The 17766-nt window shown below is 44.6% G+C and overlaps 1 protein-coding gene across 1 annotated transcript in view; it reads left to right on the top strand.

Annotated features, from left to right (window-relative positions):
- The first annotated feature begins 10674 nt into the window (after positions 1-10674).
- The window catches only part of ADGRG7 (adhesion G protein-coupled receptor G7), an 86156-nt gene continuing 79064 nt past the window's right edge, over positions 10675-17766 (top strand). Inside the window, exon 1 of the mRNA XM_033211471.1 lies at positions 10675-11057. Coding sequence (XP_033067362.1) covers positions 10943-11057 — 115 coding nt within the window. The 5' untranslated portion in view covers positions 10675-10942. The remainder of the gene's footprint in view (positions 11058-17766) is intronic.

The raw sequence follows: 17766 nt of genomic DNA, 5'->3' as shown, positions 1-17766 counted from the left end.
GTGAAGTCCATTTGTTCCAAGGTATAGTTTAAATCCATTGTTTCTTTGTTGACTTTTTGTCTTGATGAACTGTCTGGTGCTGTCGGTGGAGTATTGAAGTCCCCCACTATTATTGTGTTGTTGTCTATCTCATTTCTTAGGTCTATTAGTAGTTGTTTTATGAATTTGGGAGCTCTAGTGTTAGGTGAAAATATGTTTAGGATTGTGATATTTTCCTTTTGGACAAGGCCTTTCACCATTATATAATGTCCCTCTTTGTCTCTTTTAACTGCTGTGCTTTAAAGTTTATTTTGTCTGCTATAAGAATAGCTACCCCTGCTCACTTTTGGTGTCCATTTGCATGAAATGCCCTTTTCCACCCCTTTACTTTAAGTTTATGTGATTCCTTATGTGTTAGGTGAGTTTTCTGAAGGCAGCAGATAGTTGGTTGGTGAGTTCTTATCCATTCTGCAGTTCTGTATCTTTTAAGTGGAGCATTTAGGTCATTTGCCTTCAGTGTTAATATTGAGATGTGAAGTACCATTGCATTAATCATGCCATTGTTGCCTGTGTAACTTGGCTTTTTGTTTTTGCTTTTTAAATTGTGTTTTTGTTTTATAGGTCCTGTGTGATTTATGCTTTAAAGAGGTTCTGTTTTGATGTGCTTCCAGGATTTGTTTCAAGATTTAGAGCTCCTTTTAGTAGTTCTTGTAGTAGTGGTTTGGTAGTGGCAAATTCTCTCAGCATTTGTTTTTCTGAAAAAGGCTGCTTTTTTTTCATATACGATGCTTAGTTTTGCTGGATACAAAATTCTTGGCTGATAATTGTTTTGTTTGAGGAGGGTGAAGATAGGGCCCCAATCCCTTCTAGACTGTAGGGTTTCTGCTGAGAAATCTGCTGTTAATCTGATAGGTTTTCCTTTATAGGTTACCTGGTGTTTCTGTCCCACAGCTCTTAAGATTCTTTCCTTCGTCTTAACTTTAGAAAACCTGATGACAATGTGCCTAGAAGATGATCTTTTTGCAATGAATTTCCCCTGTGTTCTTTGTACTTCTTGTATTTGGATGTCTAGGTCTCCAGCAAGGCCAGGGAAGCTTTCCTTGATTATTCCCCCAAATATATTATCCAAACTTTTAGATTTCTCTTCTTCCTCAGGAACACTGATTTTTCTTAGGTTTGGTTATTTAACATAATCCCAGACTTCTTGGAGGCTTTTTTCATATTTTCTTATTCTTTTTTCTTTGTCTTTGTTGGACTGGGTAATTTGAAGAACCGACTTTCTTTCTTCTACTTGTTCAGTTGCATTGCTGAGACTTTCCAGAGCATTTTGCATTTCTATAAGTGTGACCAATGTTTCCTGAGGTTTGTCTTTATGCTATCTATTTCCTTGAATATTTCTCCCTTCACTTCTTGTACCTTGTTTTTGGATTTCCTCGCATTGGGCTTTGCCTTTCTCTGGTGCCTCCCTAATTAGCTTAATAACTAACCTCCTGAATTCTTTTTCAGGTAAATCAGGGATTTCTTCTTGGTTTGGACCCACTGCTGGTGAGCTAGTGTGATTTTTGGGGGGCGTTAAAGAGCCTTGTTTTGTCATATTACCAGAGTTGTTTTTCTGGTTCCTTCTCATTTGGGTAGGCTCTGTCAGAGGGAAGGTCTAAGGCTGAAGGCTGCTGTTCAGATTCTTTTGTCCCGTGGGGTATTCCCTTGATGTAGTGCTCTCCCCCTTTTCCTACAGATGTGGCTTCCTGTGAGCAGAGCTGTAGTGATTGTTATCTCTCATCTGAGTCTGGCCACCCAGCAAGTCTACCCAGCTGCAGGCTGGTACTGGGGGTTGTCTGCACAGAGTCCTGTGATGTGAACCATCTATGAGTCTCTCAGCCATGGATACCAGCCCCTGTTCTGATGGAAGTGGCAGGGGAATGATATGGACTCTGTGAAGGTTCTTGGCTTTGGTGGTTTAATGCTCTATTTTGTGGTGGTTGGCCTCCTGCCGTGACATGGTGCTTTCCAGAGAGCATCAGCTATGGTAGTATGGAGAGGAACCGGTGGTGGGTGGGGCCTTAGGACTCTCCAGAGTATATGCCCTTTGTCTTCAGCTACCAGGGTGTGTAGGGAAGGCCCATCAGGTTGGGGTAGGGCCAGGCATGTCTGAGCTCAGACTCTCCTTGGGCAGATCTTGCTTCAGCTGCTGTGGGGAATGAGGGTGAGGTTCCCAGGTCACTGGGGTTGCGTACCTACGAGGATTATCACTACCTCTGTTGAGTCATGCAGGTTGTCAGGCAAGTGGGGAAAGCTGGCAGTCACAGGCCTCACCCAGCTCCCACGCAATCTGAAGGGCCAGTCTGTCTTCCACCATGCCCCCCTGCAAACGGCCTCAAGTCTGTGTCCAGGCAGTGGGCAAGCAGGGCTTGAGAACTTGCCCCAGGCTACCTGCCTCCCAGCTTGGAAAGAAAAGGACTTTGGTTCCTCCCATGCCTGTGGAGTCTGCATGCAAGATTCGTGTCCTCCCCCGAGTTCTGGACAGGAGGCTTCTTGCCTGGTTCAAATACAAAGTTTAGCTAGAGATTTTGTTGTGTTTGTGGCATTTCCCCCCCACCTCTGGCCGCCCTCTTGAAGGATCCCTGTGGTGCCAGGCAGGAATGGCCGACTCGGGGACCCAGGAAGCTCCCAGGGCCTTTCCCGCTGCTTCCTCTACCCCTGTATTTTGCTCGGCTCTCTAAATGGACTCAGCTTCAGGTAGGGTCAGAAACTTCTCCTGCAAACTGGACCTTTAGTTTCCCCAGTGGAGGTGTGTTCGGGAGTGGAGAATCTTCTTTTCCCACTTCCGCAGCTGGGGCACTCACAGTATTTGGGGTGTCTCCTGGGTCCTGCAGGAGCAGTCTGCTTCCTTCAAAGGGTGTGTGGGTCCTCTTGGGATTCCTGGTTTGTTCTTGCAGTCATTCTTGAGCTAAAATTCACAATGCAAGCCTCTGCACACTGCTCTGTCTGTGCAAGTCAGAGCTGTAAGCTAGTCCTGTCTCCTGTTCGCCATGATGATCAGACACTCCCACCCTTTTACTTCCACACTGTGGCCTGTAAGATGCAGTGGAGGCGAGGTCTGCAGTTGCTTCTTAGCTACTGGATTATGTTCCTTTCTTGGGGAAGTGCATGGGGAGCCTGACTTCCTCAGCTGCCCCAGCTACAGCTGTTAATTGATTTCATTCTTTTTTATGGCCCAATAGTATTCCATTGTGTATATCCACCACATTTTCTTCATCCATTCATCTGTTGATGGACACTTAGGTTGATTCCGTATCTTGGCTATCGTGAATAGTGCTGCAATAATCATGGGTGATTTCTCTGATCAATAGAATATGGTAGAAGTGACACTGAACAAGTTCTGGTTGTAGACTGAGGTCTTATTTTCCACTGTTGCTGTCTTAGAACTCAACTGTTGTGTGAAGAAGCAAGGTTATTCTGTTGAGGAGGCTTCAGGAAGAAAGAGGCCCTAGAGGAGAAAAGACTAGGAGGTAAAGACAGGTCCAGCCAACTTAGACTTTCTAATCAACTAGCTAAGACCCAGACATGTGAGAATGGCCAGCTTGGATTCTCCTGCCCCAGCTGAGCTTCCAGAATACTCAGCTAAATAAAAACGAGGAACAAAGCCATCTCTGCAGAGTCCTGTCCAAATTGCATGGTCATGAGCAAATGAATGGTGGTTGTATCTTAAATCCTTAAGTTTTGAGGTGACCTGTTATGTAGTAATAAATAACTTACACTGATGATTTCATTAAATAATTATACTTTACTAAATGGAAAGAATTAGGATCCAGAATATTATCTTGTCAACATAGAAAGGATAGTGTTATTTCACACAGGACATTGCAAATTTCTTTTTTTTTTTTTTTGAGACGGAGTCTCGCTCTGTCGCCCAGGCTGGAGTGCAGTGGCGCGATCTCGGCTCACTGCAAGCTCCACCTCCCGGGTTCCCGCCATTCTCCCGCCTCAGCCTCCGAGTAGCTGGGACTACAGGCGCCGCCACCTCGCCCGGCTAGTTTTTTGTATTTTTAGTAGAGACGGGGTTTCACCGTGTTAGCCAGGAGGGTCTCGATCTCCTGACCTCGTGATCCACCCGCCTCGGCCTCCCAAAGTGCTGGGATTGCAGGCTTGAGCCACCGCGCCCGGCCTGCAAATTTCAACCCATATTGCCTCAGATCAGCTTATGACTTCCTACTACTATTTTTAGAAGGACTCATGTTTATACGGGACTATTTCTCAACTGATTCTCTTGCTTAGTTACTACACATTTGGGGTTTGCCTTTCACTTGAATTGGGCTTTCTGGAAAGAAAAGAAGAAAATCAAACTATTTCCTACACTGTGCCTCTCAACCTAACCATGGCTGTTTCTCTGCTCTTTTAATCTTTACTATACACCTCTGCCAATCAGCTCAGACTTTGGAGATGGAAAATGGAAGAAACAAAAGATGAGAAAGGGAAAAAGAAAGATAAAGGAAAGAAATCCGCAGAGATAAACAGAGGGACTGAGGTTCTCTAGAGCAAAATGAAGAAGTAAATTTAAAACTAAAAAAGACTTTCGGGAGTTCCTTTTCTTCCACCTTCTGGAGCGCAGAGAGCTTCATTCAGGGTTACATGAATCAGAGTTCAGCATCTCCCATGGGCACATATTTTAGTTTCATGGACAATAAACTTCCACTGGTGTTAAATGAATGACTTTGCACAAAATGATGCCTCCACGAAGCAATCAGCCCTGAAGATCCTATCTGGAACACCTGGCTCTGGAGAGCGTAGGAAGTTCCTAAGAACAAAGGCCTACAGAAAAAAGTGAGAAGATGCAAAGAGAGGTACCTGACCAGGTGACTTCCTTTTGGCCTGGAAAAGCTTTTTGGATCCCTTTCTGCCTGCCCTCCCTTAACTACTAGGTGGAAACGGAGGGTGCTGTGTTGTATAGATGTACTAAAGGATGAGTTTAAGGTTTCTCTGTTTTCAGTAGCTCAAAGCTTTCACCAGTGAAGGGGCAGCAAAAGGCACTGGTGGTTTCCCAAGTGGAGACACTCAGAGGCTCTGTTCTGAGATGGGGAAGTTGAGATTAGCCTTCATCAGTGCTGCAGGAGATATGATAAGCAGGTTTCTATGTTCTTAACTTTCCAGTGGGGTCACAGTTCAGGTTGCAGGGACATAAAGGGGATTTCCGAGCCTCTTGACACTTCCAGGTACAAGCTCATTAAAAACCTGCTAAAAAGAATAAATGAATAAAATGAAACAAAAAAGAGTGGTTGTACAGACAACAGAAATACAGGCTCTTGATGAATTTTAGCAGGGCTTTCTGAAAATCTGGCTATCTTTAAGGCCGTCCGTATTCCCATAAACTAACAAGCAAATTAGAAAATGCCAAGAAAATGCCATTTAATCTCTTGCCATTTGCTACTTTGCTGTAAATTTGATTTACTTCTTTTGGGAGAATTACCCCAGAGTAGTGATTACCAAACTTCAGCAGACATCAACTCACTTGGAGGACTTGTTAAAATGCAGATTGCTGGGTGCCACCCTGGGATTTCAGATTCGTTAGTTTTTTTATTTTGTTTAATGGATTATAATCTATTATATGTATTATTTATTATTTTTAGGACTTATGTATAATGTAATAAAAATGTTATTTATTATAAACACCTATTATTTATAATAATGTTTATTTATAAGCATTATTTATTTTGATGCTGAAATTGTCCACCATTTGATAATGGGGAATCTTTTCAAGTTGGATTCTGTGTCCATTTGCTATACACTCACTGTATCTTGCTTTCTGTACAAGATATTCCTGGCTCACCTAAGACTTTCTCTGCTGCAGTCCTGGAATTAGCCATTTTCCAAGGAGCCATGTTCCTCTTAGTGGAAAATTGTATGTATAAATCAAGTTCTGGGCTTTGGGGGTGCTCATTGTTAATGGGGTGTCACTGCTTCCAGCCCTATGAGTGGCCAGAGCTAGAGAACATGTGTATGTAAATATGTGATATATAAAAAAAAGTACAAATAAACGTGTGTGTGTATATAAACACACTTTTATGTCTATATTTATTTATATATTGTTTATATATAAGTATATATTATTAGAGATATTTAAAATATAAACAATATTCTCTTTCTCTTTGTGTGTGTGTGTGTATATATATATATATACACTATGATTCATGTGATACATTCAGTTCCAACGCAACACTATAGGTTTTTATGCTAAAGGCACAATAAAATTTATTTACTTCAAGTATTGGAAATAAGAAATAATATAACATCCCTTCCTTTGAAATACTTGACTTTGTTGTATTTGTCGTAACAGTTTTCCTCCTTTGCATGAGAAGTTCCTGACTTCATTTATGCCTTTGTCTGACAGCCATCTTTCCTGGAGGTATTGCTTCCTTCAGAATTAACAGCATGTAGCTTTTCTTTATTTCTGATGACCTGTTTTGAAATTCTCATGGAACTTACATTTTCTCCCCTTCCATGTTTGTAACGTCCTTCCCCTTCTCATCTATACAGGTGGGCAACGCAGCATGAGAAGTCAGAGCCAGAGCTCTGAAGGAGAAACTTGGCTCCCGGCATCCTCCTGTGCTTGCCTGTTTGATCCGTCATCCTCTTTGTAGCCAATCTCCGAGCTCCACCACCACTGCCCATCCATGCGGGGGCCCCCTTCGCTCTGTGTTTGGGCTCTGACTCCCTGTTCCAGGCGGTCACTCCATGTGGACACCCTCCTCACTGAGCTTGGGCTTGGGCTTCCTACATTGCATTGCTGGCCTGTCTAGATGCCCTCCTGACCGCTCGTGGTCCCTGAAGGCCACCCTCCTCTCCCTGCTCTGGCTTTGATTTTCCACCCTGGATATCTCTCATTGGGTCGCTCTCCTGCCCTGCCTGGTTGGGCTCTGTCTTTCCATGACAGGTCACCCGCCCCTCCCCCCACCCCCATCCTATTGATGCCTTCTTTATCCTGCCTGGGCTCTGGCATCTTATGCTAGGTCTCCCTCTTATCAATTCTTCCCTTCCCTTCCCTTCCCTTCCCTTCCCTTCCCTTCCCTCCCCTCCCCTCCCCTCCCCTTCTTTCCTTTTCTTTTCTCTTCTTTCTTGACGGAGTCCTGCTCTGTTGCCAGGCTGGAGAGTAATGGTATGATCTCGGCTCACTGCAACCTCCACCTCCCAGGTTTAAGTGATTCTCCTGCCTCAGCCTCCTGAGTAGCTGGGATTACAGGCATGCACCACCACGCCCAGCTAATTTTTGTATTTTTAGTAGAGATGGGGTTTCACCATGTTGGTCAGGGTGGTCTTGAACTCCTGACCTCAGGTGATCCACCCACCTTGGCCTCCCAAAGTGCTGGGATTACAGGTGTGAGCGCCCGCACCTGGCCTATGAATGCTTTCTTTACCGCACTGGGGCTCCAACACCTACTCTGGGCCATTGCCCCTCTCTACCCCGTACCACAGATACCTGCCTTGCTCTTCCTCAGCTAATGACTTTAGAACTGAAATGTTCAGGAAGGGAAGGCCTCAACTGGATTGTTTAAAATATAAAGAAATGGAAGCCCCATGGTTTGCCCAGAGTCACATAGCAAATTAGTGGCAGCATCGGTACAAATCCAGTTCTCCCTGAGTGTAAGTTGGGTAAAGACAGGGATCTTGTCTTTTGTTCACTACTTTATCCCCAGTGCCTAGCACAATGTCTGCGTTGAGTAGAATGAAAGAATAAATGTATTATTTCCTGTTTAACTCTTTTCTTTTTCTTCTTTGTCATCTGGATATGTGTGTGTTGTATGTATGTGTAAATACTGGTGACTCTTTACACATTTGTCTATTATCAGTAGTAATTAATGCCCTTACATAAATGCCAACATCTTAATTTCTGTGCCTAGGAGTTTCATCAATTCCATGAATTTCTGGAGTTTCTAGCTGGATAGATGGCAAACCTTATAAACTTTGTCATGTGGTTAAGGACATGGAAGCCCTAAAAGCAGCAGTCATTACAGCATTCCAGGACTCCAGGACTTCCACCAACTGTGGAAGAGAGGATGTGTGATCACTATCAAAGTTAGTTTTCTGGTAACTAGACTATAATCCCTTCAAAAGATTCGGAACCCTACAAGAGAAAAATACCATCACCAGATGGCAAACTTGAGACCCAGGATGCATTCCTTCAGTCACACTGTTCAACTAAGACCATTCTGCAGATGATCTCACAGCGCAGTGTTTCTAAACACATGCTGAGGAACCCTGCCTCTGAGAGATCCTTCTTGAGAGGAGGATTCTGAGTTCCAATAACATTGAGAACATACTCGCATACGTGTCTTCTCTAGTAGTTCACAATGGACATGAGCATTGTGAAGGCTCTAAGAAATGCTGGAGTGGAGAAAACTGTTTAACTTTGTGTAACCTGGCATCATCCAAATTTACTTAACCATAAAGCTCCGGTGTAGAATAATACCAGTTTCAGTCTCATTTCCTCATTCATGCAAAGGGCAAACACATTATGTTACGTGGGGCTTTTGCACAGAATGAATGAGATAAACATATGTAAAGTATACAGCACCATCCTTGGTATACGCTACACAAATGATAGGTGTTAATTCCTTTTCTCAGATTTATTATTTGCTGAAAACCATTGTTTTATTATTGAAAAAGGTACATATATTTATTTATAATAATAGAAAGAATACACAAGGCTAAAACTTTAAACCATAAAAGGGATAAAATTAAAAAACTATCTCCTACCTCAGATTCCTCAGATTGCCAAGAGGAATGTTTTCATGTACCTTTCCAGACATTTGCTGTGCATGTATATGCAGACATATCAGAAACAGATTTTCAAAAATCTATTCCCAGTAAATGAGGTAATGGGTTTGCATTCATTTGCTTTGTACTTCTGCAGCAGTACTTCTAGGTTCTTCCATTTTGTGCTACCTCAATTTGTTTTTCTAAAATTCTTGGGAGGGGTAAAGTTAGGGCCTTATGTTTATAGCGAAACATGTATGAAGTGAATGTCACAGAGAACTGGAAACCCCCATAGTGTCTGGGGGTTCACTAAAGGTCTAGTTTAAGTGTGAAGCCTTTTTTGGTAAAGACTTGCTTAATACTTCCTGAAGGAATTGATGGGCTGGTATGTAGGTATTAAGGGGCTAGTATGTAGGTTTCCAATTTATGATGGTTTGTTTGACTTCTGATTTTTCAACTTCACCATGGTGCAAAAACAATATGCATTCAGTAGAAACCGTATTTGGGGTACCTGTGCAACCATTCTGTTTTTCACTTTCACTACAGTAGTCAATATATCACAGGCGATATTTGACACTTTATTATAAAATAGACTTTGTGATAGATGATTTTGCCCAATTTTATGCTATTGTAAGTGTTTTGGGCACATTTAAGGTAGGCTAGTCTAAGCTAGGACGTTCAGCAGGTTAGGTGTATATTTAACGCATTTTGACTCATGATATTTTTAACTTAAGGTGGATTTATTGGGATGTAATCTTATTCTAAGTCAAGGAGCACCCACGCTCCATAATAATTAAATTTGATATCTTTTATTTTAACAGTTATGACTTGCCTTATAGGTGGCTATATCTAGGTATCTCACCCCTGAGAAAACACGAGTTTTTTGAGGACCCTGTTCATGTCTTGTACCAATTCGAACACATTAAAGGGATTTAATACGGATTTGATGAAGCGAGGGAGTGCCCAGAGAAGACCAGAGCATCTGTTCTCTCTACCAGAACAAAACTGTGATTGAGGAGGTGAATGTTCATTTATCTGTTCTTTCAGGTAAGGGTGGAGGATAGGGAAGGAGAACGTGGGAGCCTGGGCAGGAGAGGGTGAGAGCTGCATCTATAGAAAGACACGAGTTTGTAGTTACTCTGATGATGTATTAGCTTCCCAGGGCTGCTCTAATCAAGTACCACAAACTGGATGGCTTAAACAACAGAAATTTATTTTCTTACAGTTTTGGTGGCTAGAAGTCTAAGGTGTCAGCAGAGCCATTTCTTGCTGAGGACTCACTCTTTGGCTTGTAGATGGCCATCTTCTCTCTCTGTCTCTTCTGATCATCTTTCTCTATTCATGTCTGTGTTCAGATTTCCTTTTCTTACAAGAACACCAGCCATATTGATTAGTGACCACCCTAACAAACTCATTTTAACTTGATAGGCTCTGTAATAACCATATCTCCGTATAAGGCCCCATTCTGAGGCACTGAAGGTTAGGACTCCAACATATGAATTTTGGAGGGGACACAATTCAGCCTGTAGCAGATGAGTTATCATGCTGGGCTTTAGTGCTTTTCAAGACCCACCCTGTGCCAGTATGCCCACTCACCAACCGCATCTGTCAAAATGTAGGCTCCTTAAAGAAATGAAAGCACTAAAATCACATGTGGTGATTGCCATTTATCCTCTTGTTGACAAAGTAGTTCATTTCCCTGAGAGAGTGTTTTGTGTGGTCCGAAGCACCTGCCAGTCTATCTGTGCTGTACCCTCCCAAGACAAAAACACAGGAAGCCGAGCCATAGGCGACCACTGGCATCCACTGCCTTCATGATTTCCTCTTTGGTTTCTTCTGTTTTGTCCCCTTGCTTCACTCTGTGACTTGTCTGGACATTCACCCTTTGACCCTTGTGGCTAGCCCCTCCCCTTCTTCTTTATTGCCTGGAGTTATCTCCCGATGCCCATAACTCTAATCACTTCTTTCACATTCTCTTTCAGTGAAGGATGAGGAAATTGAAAGCAGAGTATGCACATTTTATTAGGAGATTCAAACGGCATCCTACTGCATTAGCCTCAAAAGTCCTAAAATATAAAGACATCCATCTGACAGATCACTGAGGGGAGGACTTATTTTTCTGTTTTAGAATAGTTTCTGATTAAACTTATTAGCTCAAGAAGAAAAGAAGCTAGTTGTTTCTCACCCAGGAGTGGATTTGTGGTTTGGCTTCACCATGGCTTCCTACCGTGCCTGGAACCTTAGGGTGCTGGTGGCTGTCGTGTGTGGGCTACTGACTGGCATCATTTTGGGACTGGGCATCTGGAGAATTGTGATCAGGATCCAAAGAGGTAATGCTGTCCTGCTATGCTTAACTCAGAGTAAGAGAAGGCATGGGACCTCTGTCCCTGCCACCTGAGGCACAAGTACCGGGAGGTGCCTTGTCCGGTCTGAGGCATCCCAGCAAGATGCCATTTATGGGATATAAAAGACCAAATCAGTAAAGCCTAGCAGATGGTTGAACAGAAATGAATAGGTGTGGGTGTGAATGGGCAGGGGGAAGAGTGACATAATTGAATTGGTCTCTTTATGCTCTTTTAACTCCAGACTGAATTGGTAGAAGAGTAATAATTAAAACAATTAGTAACACATGTTTAGGTCTGTTGGGTTAAATTAAGGAAAGGGTAAATCATTATGAACAACGAGACACAAATGCAGCAAACATGTACACACACGTACATAACACACACACAACCAAACATGCACAGAATAGAATTTCATTTTAAGAGAGAAGTTAAAGAAACTCATCACTAAGGTTTAAGTGAAATGATCTCACGGTTTGCACACAAATTTCCCACTTTCCAGATGTAGGAAATGAATCAACAATTTTAAAACCATTTTAAAATGACTTTCCTGCTTATTCAACGAATATTTGTTAGTTCCCCACTGTGTGCCAGAGCTGGCCTGGAAAAGGAGGATGTGGGAGGGGAAGTATTGAGTAAAACAATGATGTTAAAGAAAAGCCCGCTGTAATTCAGAACAGAAAATTTCAATGATCCTAATGCTGGATCCCTTGGGCTGTAGAGCTTCTCTATAAAGGAATTCAATATTGGATGGGCTGCATACTCCCTTTTGTAAACATCAGAGAAAGCTTCTAATGAAACAATAAATAAGGGTAAGTGTCATGCGTGTCCGTGTGAAGAGACCACCAAACAGGCTTTGTGTGAGCAACATGGCTGTTTATTTCACCTGGGTGCAGGCCGGCTGCGCCTGAAGAGTCAGCGAAGGGAGATAAGGGTGGGGCTGTTTTATAGGATTTGGGTAGGTAAAGGAAAATTAGTCAAAGGGGTGTTGTCCTCTGGTGGGCAGGAGTGGGGGTCACAAGGTGCTCAGTGGGGGAGCTTTTTGAGCCAGGATGAGCCAGAAAAAGGAATTTCACAAGATAATATCATCGCTTAAGACAAGGACCGGCCATTTTCACTTCTTTTGTGGTGGAATGTCATCGGTGAAGGCGAGGCAGGGCATTTGCACTTCTTTTGTGATTCTTCAGTTACTTCAGGCCATCTGGGCGTATACGTGCAAGTCACAGGGGATGCGATGGCTTGGCTTGGGCTCAGAGGCCTGACATTCCTGCCTTCTTATATTAATAAGAAAAATAAAATAGTGTGAAGTGTTGGGGTGGCGAAAATTTTTGGGGGGTGGTATGGAGAGAGAATGGGTGATGTTTCTCAGGGCTGCTTCAAGCGGGATTAGGGGCGGCGTGGGAACCTAGAGTGGGAGAGACCAAGCTGAAGGAAAATTTTGTGGTAAGGGGTGATATTGTGGGGTCATTAGAAGACACATTTGTCATATAGAATGATTGGTGATGGCCTGGATGAGGTTTTGTATGAATTGAAAAACTAAACGGAAGACATAAGGTCTGTAAAAGAGGCCAGGCGCGGTGGCTCAAGCCTGTAATCCTCGCACTTTGGGAGGCCGAGACGGGCGGATCACGAGGTCGGGAGATCGAGACCATCCTGGCTAACATGGTGAAACCCCGTCTGTACTAAAAAATACAAAAAGAAACTAGCCGGGCATGGTGGCGGGCGCCTGTAGTCCCAGCTACTCGGGAGGCTGAGGCAGGAGAATGGCATAAACCTGGGAGGCGGAGCTTGCAGTGAGCTGAGATCTGGCCACTGCACTCCAGCCTGGGTGACAGAGGGAGACTCCGTCTCAAAAAAAAAAGAAAAAAAAAAAAGGTCTGTATAAGAGAAAGAGAAAAAACAGGTATTAAAGGACTAAGAATTGGGGGGACCTAGGACATCTAATTAGAGAGAGCCTAAGGGGGTTTGGCATAATTACTTGCTTGGTTGGTGAGTTTTTAGGCTCTAAGTTTTTGGGGTGCAGTTTAAGTTGTTCTGGTGTCTGGAATGAGACTGGGACTTAATAAAAAGGAGTGTTCACACAGGAGCTCAAATGGGCTGTAACCTGTAGCATTCCGAGGACCGGCCTGAACTCTGAGAAAGGAAAGTGGTAAAAGTATTGTCTAGTCCTTTTTAAGTGGGTGACTGAGCTTGGTGAGGTGTTTTTTAAAAAGACCATTAGTCCATTCTACCTTTCCTGAAGATTGAGGATGGTAAAGGATATAAAGGTTTCACTGAATACTAAGAGCCTGAGAAACTGCTTGGGTGATTTGACTATTAAAGGCTGGTCCATTATCAGACTGTATAGGAGGTAGGAAGGCCAAACCGAGGAATTACGTCTGAAATGACCGCGGTGGCCTTCTCAGACCCCGTGGGAAAGGCCTCTACCTATCCAGTGAAAGTGTCTACCTAGACTAAGAGATATTTTAGTTTTCTGACTCGGGGCATGTGAGTAAAGTCAATTTGCCAGTCCTGGGCAGGGGCAAATCCTCGAGCTTGATGTGTAGGAAAGGGAGGGGGCCTGAACAATCCCTGAGGGGCAGTAGAATAGCAGATGGAACACTGAGAAGTGATCTCCTTTAGGACAGGTTTCCATGATGGAAAGGAAATGAGAGGTTCTAAGCCACAGGCTAGCAGCTTGTAACCTAATGGAAGAGGTTATGAAATGATGACAGAATAGAATGGGCCTGTGAGGCTGGAAGGAGATAATTTCCTTGGTCTAAGAACTATTTGCCTTGTGTGGGAAGAGATTGATAGGTGGAAGTTTCAGCGGGGGAGTAGGTGGGAGTGGCCGATGTGAAGGAGGAAAACTGCCGTGAGGAATAGAAGTTGGAAGCTAGCTGCTTTTTTAGCTAACTTATCAGCATAAGCTTTGTCCTGAGCGATGGTTGGGGAAAGAAAATAGATTTTGGAAGTTATGAGAACTGTAGAGAGTTGAGCATAGTTTGTGATTTTTAGGGCCTCTAACAGTATTAAAGCAGTGGCAGCCACTGCGCGCAGACATGAGGGCTAGGCTAAAACAGTGAGTTCAAGTTGTTTGGACAGAAAGGCTGCAGGACGCGGTCCTGGCTCTTGTGTAAGAATTCTGTCGGCACTAACTATGCCTAGGAAGGAAAGGAGTTGTGTTATAGAAGGGATTGGGGTTTTGGAGATTAGCCGGACACGATCAGCAGGGAGAGCACGTGTGTTTTTATACGAGAATTTTGCGGAGATAGGTAACAGATGAGGAAGAAATTTGGGCTTGACTGAAGTAATGGGGGCTGTCTGTGAGGCCTTGCAGCAGTACAGCCTAGGTAATTTGCTGAGCCCGATGGGTGTCAGGGTCAGTCCAAGTGAAAGCAAAGAGAGGCTGGGAGGAGGGGTGTAGGGAAATAGTAAAGAAAGTATGTTTGAGATTCAGAATAGAATAATGGGTTGTGGAGGGAGGTATTGAGGATAGGAGAGGATATGGGCGCAGAGATCTTGAATTAACCTGTAAGGCTTGTCTGGTTTTAGGACAGGTGAAACGGGGGAATTGTAAGGGGAGTTTATAGGTTTTAAAAGGCCATGCTGTAGCAGGCGAGTGATAACAGGCTTTAATCCTTTTAAAGCGTGCTGCGGGATGGGATATTGGCATTAGTGGGGTAAGGGTGATTAGGTTTTAATGAGATGGTAAGGGGTGCATGATCAGTCACCAAGGAGAGGTATCCTATGCTTGTGGGTTAAGGTGGGGGGATACGAGGGGAGGATGTGAAGGAGGCTTTGAACTGGGGGAAAAGGCAGCAATGAAGTGTGGCTGTAGCCCAGGAATAGTCAGGGAAGCAGATAATTTAAAATGTCTTGACCTAATAAGGGAACTGGACAGGTGGGGATAAGTAAAAAGGAGTGCGTAAAAGAATGTTGTCCAAGTTGGCACTGGAGTTGGGGAATTTTAAGAGGTTTATCAGCCTGGCCATCAATACCCACAACAGTTATGGAGGCAAGGGAAACAGGCCCTTGAAAAGAAGGTAATGTGGAGTGGGTAGCCTCCACATTGATTAAGAAGGGGACGGACTTACCCTCCACTCTAAGAGTTACCCAAAGCGTCTGTGATGGTCCAGGAGGCTTCCGAGGCGATCAGGCAGCATCAGTCTTCAGCCGCTAAGCCGAGAAGATCTGAGAAGGAGTCAGTCAGAGAGCCTTGAGCCAGAGTTCCAGGGGCTCTGAGAGTGGCTGCCAGGCGAGTTGGATAGTCCAGTTTCCAGTGGGGTCCCGCACAGATGGGACTCAGCTTAGGAGGAATCCCGGGCTGCAGGCATTCCTTGGCCTAGTGGTCAGATTTCCGGCACTTGTAGCAAGCTCCTTGGGGGGAGGAGGTTCTGGAGGAACCCCTGGCAGCTGCGGTTCAGGCGTTTGGAGTTGTGTGCTGGAGATGTGGCTGGGGTTTGTCTCACAGTGGAGGCAAGGAATTGCAACTCAGAAATAAGTTGCTACTTGGCTGCCTCTACTCTATTATTGTACACCTTGAAGGCGAGGTTCATTAAGTCCTGTTGTGGGGTTTGAGGGCTGGAATTTAATTTTTGGGGTTTTATTTAATGTCAGAAGCAGATTGGGTAATAAAATAAAATGCATATTGAGAATAAGACGGCCTTCTGACCTTTCAGGGTCTAAGGCTGAAAAGTGTCTCAGGGTTGCTGCTAAACGGGCCATGAACTGGGCCTCTAAGCTTTTCATATTTGATGAAAAAGAGCCTAAATGCTAACTGATTTGGGAGAGGTCGGATAAAGAAAAAGAAACATTAACCTTGACTATGCCTTTAGCTCTATCCACTTTTTTAAGAGGAAATTGCTGGGCAGGTGGGGGAGGGCTAGTTGCGGAAGGAAAACTGTAAGCCAGACCGGTGTGAGGAGGGGAGGTGAGAAAAGGACTAGAGGGTGGGGGAGCAGAGACTGAGGAAAAGTTGGGACCTAGCTTGGCCTGGCGAGGAGGGGAGAGGTCAGATGGGTCTGTAGAAAGGGATGATTTTTAGAAAGACTCAGCGATGCTTGGGGTTGGGGCTGAGGGGACAGGTGGGAGGAAAAGAAGGAAGATTTGGGACGAGTTGCATTGGGAACAGAGACTAGGGAAGGACTGATGTGTAAAAGAATGCCTGGACGTCAAGCACCTCAGACCGTTTGCCCATTTTACAACAATTATTTAGATCTTGTAGGATGGAAAAATCGAAAGTGCTGTTTTCTGGCTATTTAGAACTACTGTCGAGTTTGTATTGGGGTTAAGCAGCATTGTAGAAGAAAATAGGCATTTAGGTTTTAGATCAGGTGTGAGTTGAAGAGGTTTAAATTCTTGAGAACACAGGTTATGGAGAAGAAGGAAGAATGGAGGGTAGAAGGTTGCCCACGGTGAAGGAGGCAAGCCCAGATAAAAGAGAGAGTGGAGACACAGAGAGAAGGAATTTGGGGGTTCTTGCTCTCCAGAAAAGCAGGAAAGGGGTCGGGGAGCAGAAATAAGGTATGGGGTGCAAAATAAGAGATCGGGGGGCAAAAATAAGAGGGGGCACAAAAATAAGACGTCAGGGCGCAAAAAAAGAGGTCGGGGTTCTTGCCCCTCCCCCAGAAAAGCAGAGAAGGGGTAGAGACAGGGAGGGTAGGGGTTGGGGTGCTCGCCCCTCCCCCAGAAAAGCGGGACTTGCCGCTTAGGGTGAAGGACCAAGGCAGATATCCCTGCAGCATGGTCAGACACCCCTGAAACGTGGGTGAGTAATCAGAGAGGCGTCCCTGCAATGATTAAACACCAAGGGAAGGCCGCCTTCCCCAGTCTGTAACCGGCGCCGCGTTTTGGGTCCACGGATGAAACGTGTCTCTTTTGTCTCTACCAGTAAATGAAAGGAATTGAACTTAAGAGAAGGGAGAGATTGAAGGGTGGTGCCAAGACTGAAAGGAGAAAGAGATCGAGGGATAGTGAGAGAGGTTGGAGAAGAGAGTAAAAAGAGGCCGCTTACCTGATTTAAAATTGGTGAGATGTTCCTTGGGCTGGTTGGTCTGAGGACTAGAGGTCATAGGTGGATCTTTCTCATGGAGCAAAAAGCAGGAGGACAGGGGATTGATCTCCAGAGGGAGGTCCCCTGATCCGAGTCACGTCACCAAAATGTCATGCGCATCCGTGTGAAGAGACCACCAAACAGGCTTTGTGTGAGCAACATGGCTGTTTATTTCACCTGGGTGCAGGCGGGCTGAGTCCGAAAAGAGAGTCAGCCAAGGGAGATAAAGGTGGGGCCGTTTTATAGGATTTGGGTAGGTAAAGGAAAATTACAGTCAAAGGGGGGTTGTTCTCTGGCAGGCAGGAGTGGGGGGTCACAAGGTGCTCAGTGGGGGAGCTTTTTGAGCCAGGATGAGCCAGGAAAAGGAATTTCACAAGATAATATCATCGCTTAAGGCAAGGACCAGCCATTTTCACTTCTTTTGTGGTGGAATGTCATCGGTGAAGGCGAGGCAGGGCATTTGCACTTCTTTTGTGATTCTTCAGTTACTTCAGGCCACCTGGGCGTATACGTGCAAATCACTGGGGATGCGATGGCTTGGCTTAGGCTCAGAGGCCTGACAGTAAGTAATGCCAATTGGGAAAGGCAGCAGGAGAGGGAGTATGCCCTCCCAGCAGGTAACTGGGGAGGACAGAAGGTTGGGGAGCTAGCAGGAGCATGGAG

The sequence above is a fragment of the Trachypithecus francoisi genome, unplaced genomic scaffold (genome assembly GCF_009764315.1).
Source record: "Trachypithecus francoisi isolate TF-2019V2 unplaced genomic scaffold, Tfra_2.0 Lachesis_group0, whole genome shotgun sequence".
NCBI classification, from domain to species: domain Eukaryota; kingdom Metazoa; phylum Chordata; class Mammalia; order Primates; family Cercopithecidae; genus Trachypithecus; species Trachypithecus francoisi.
The sequence above is the reverse complement of the archived record's forward strand: the minus strand, read 5'-3'. Positions and strand labels throughout refer to the sequence as shown.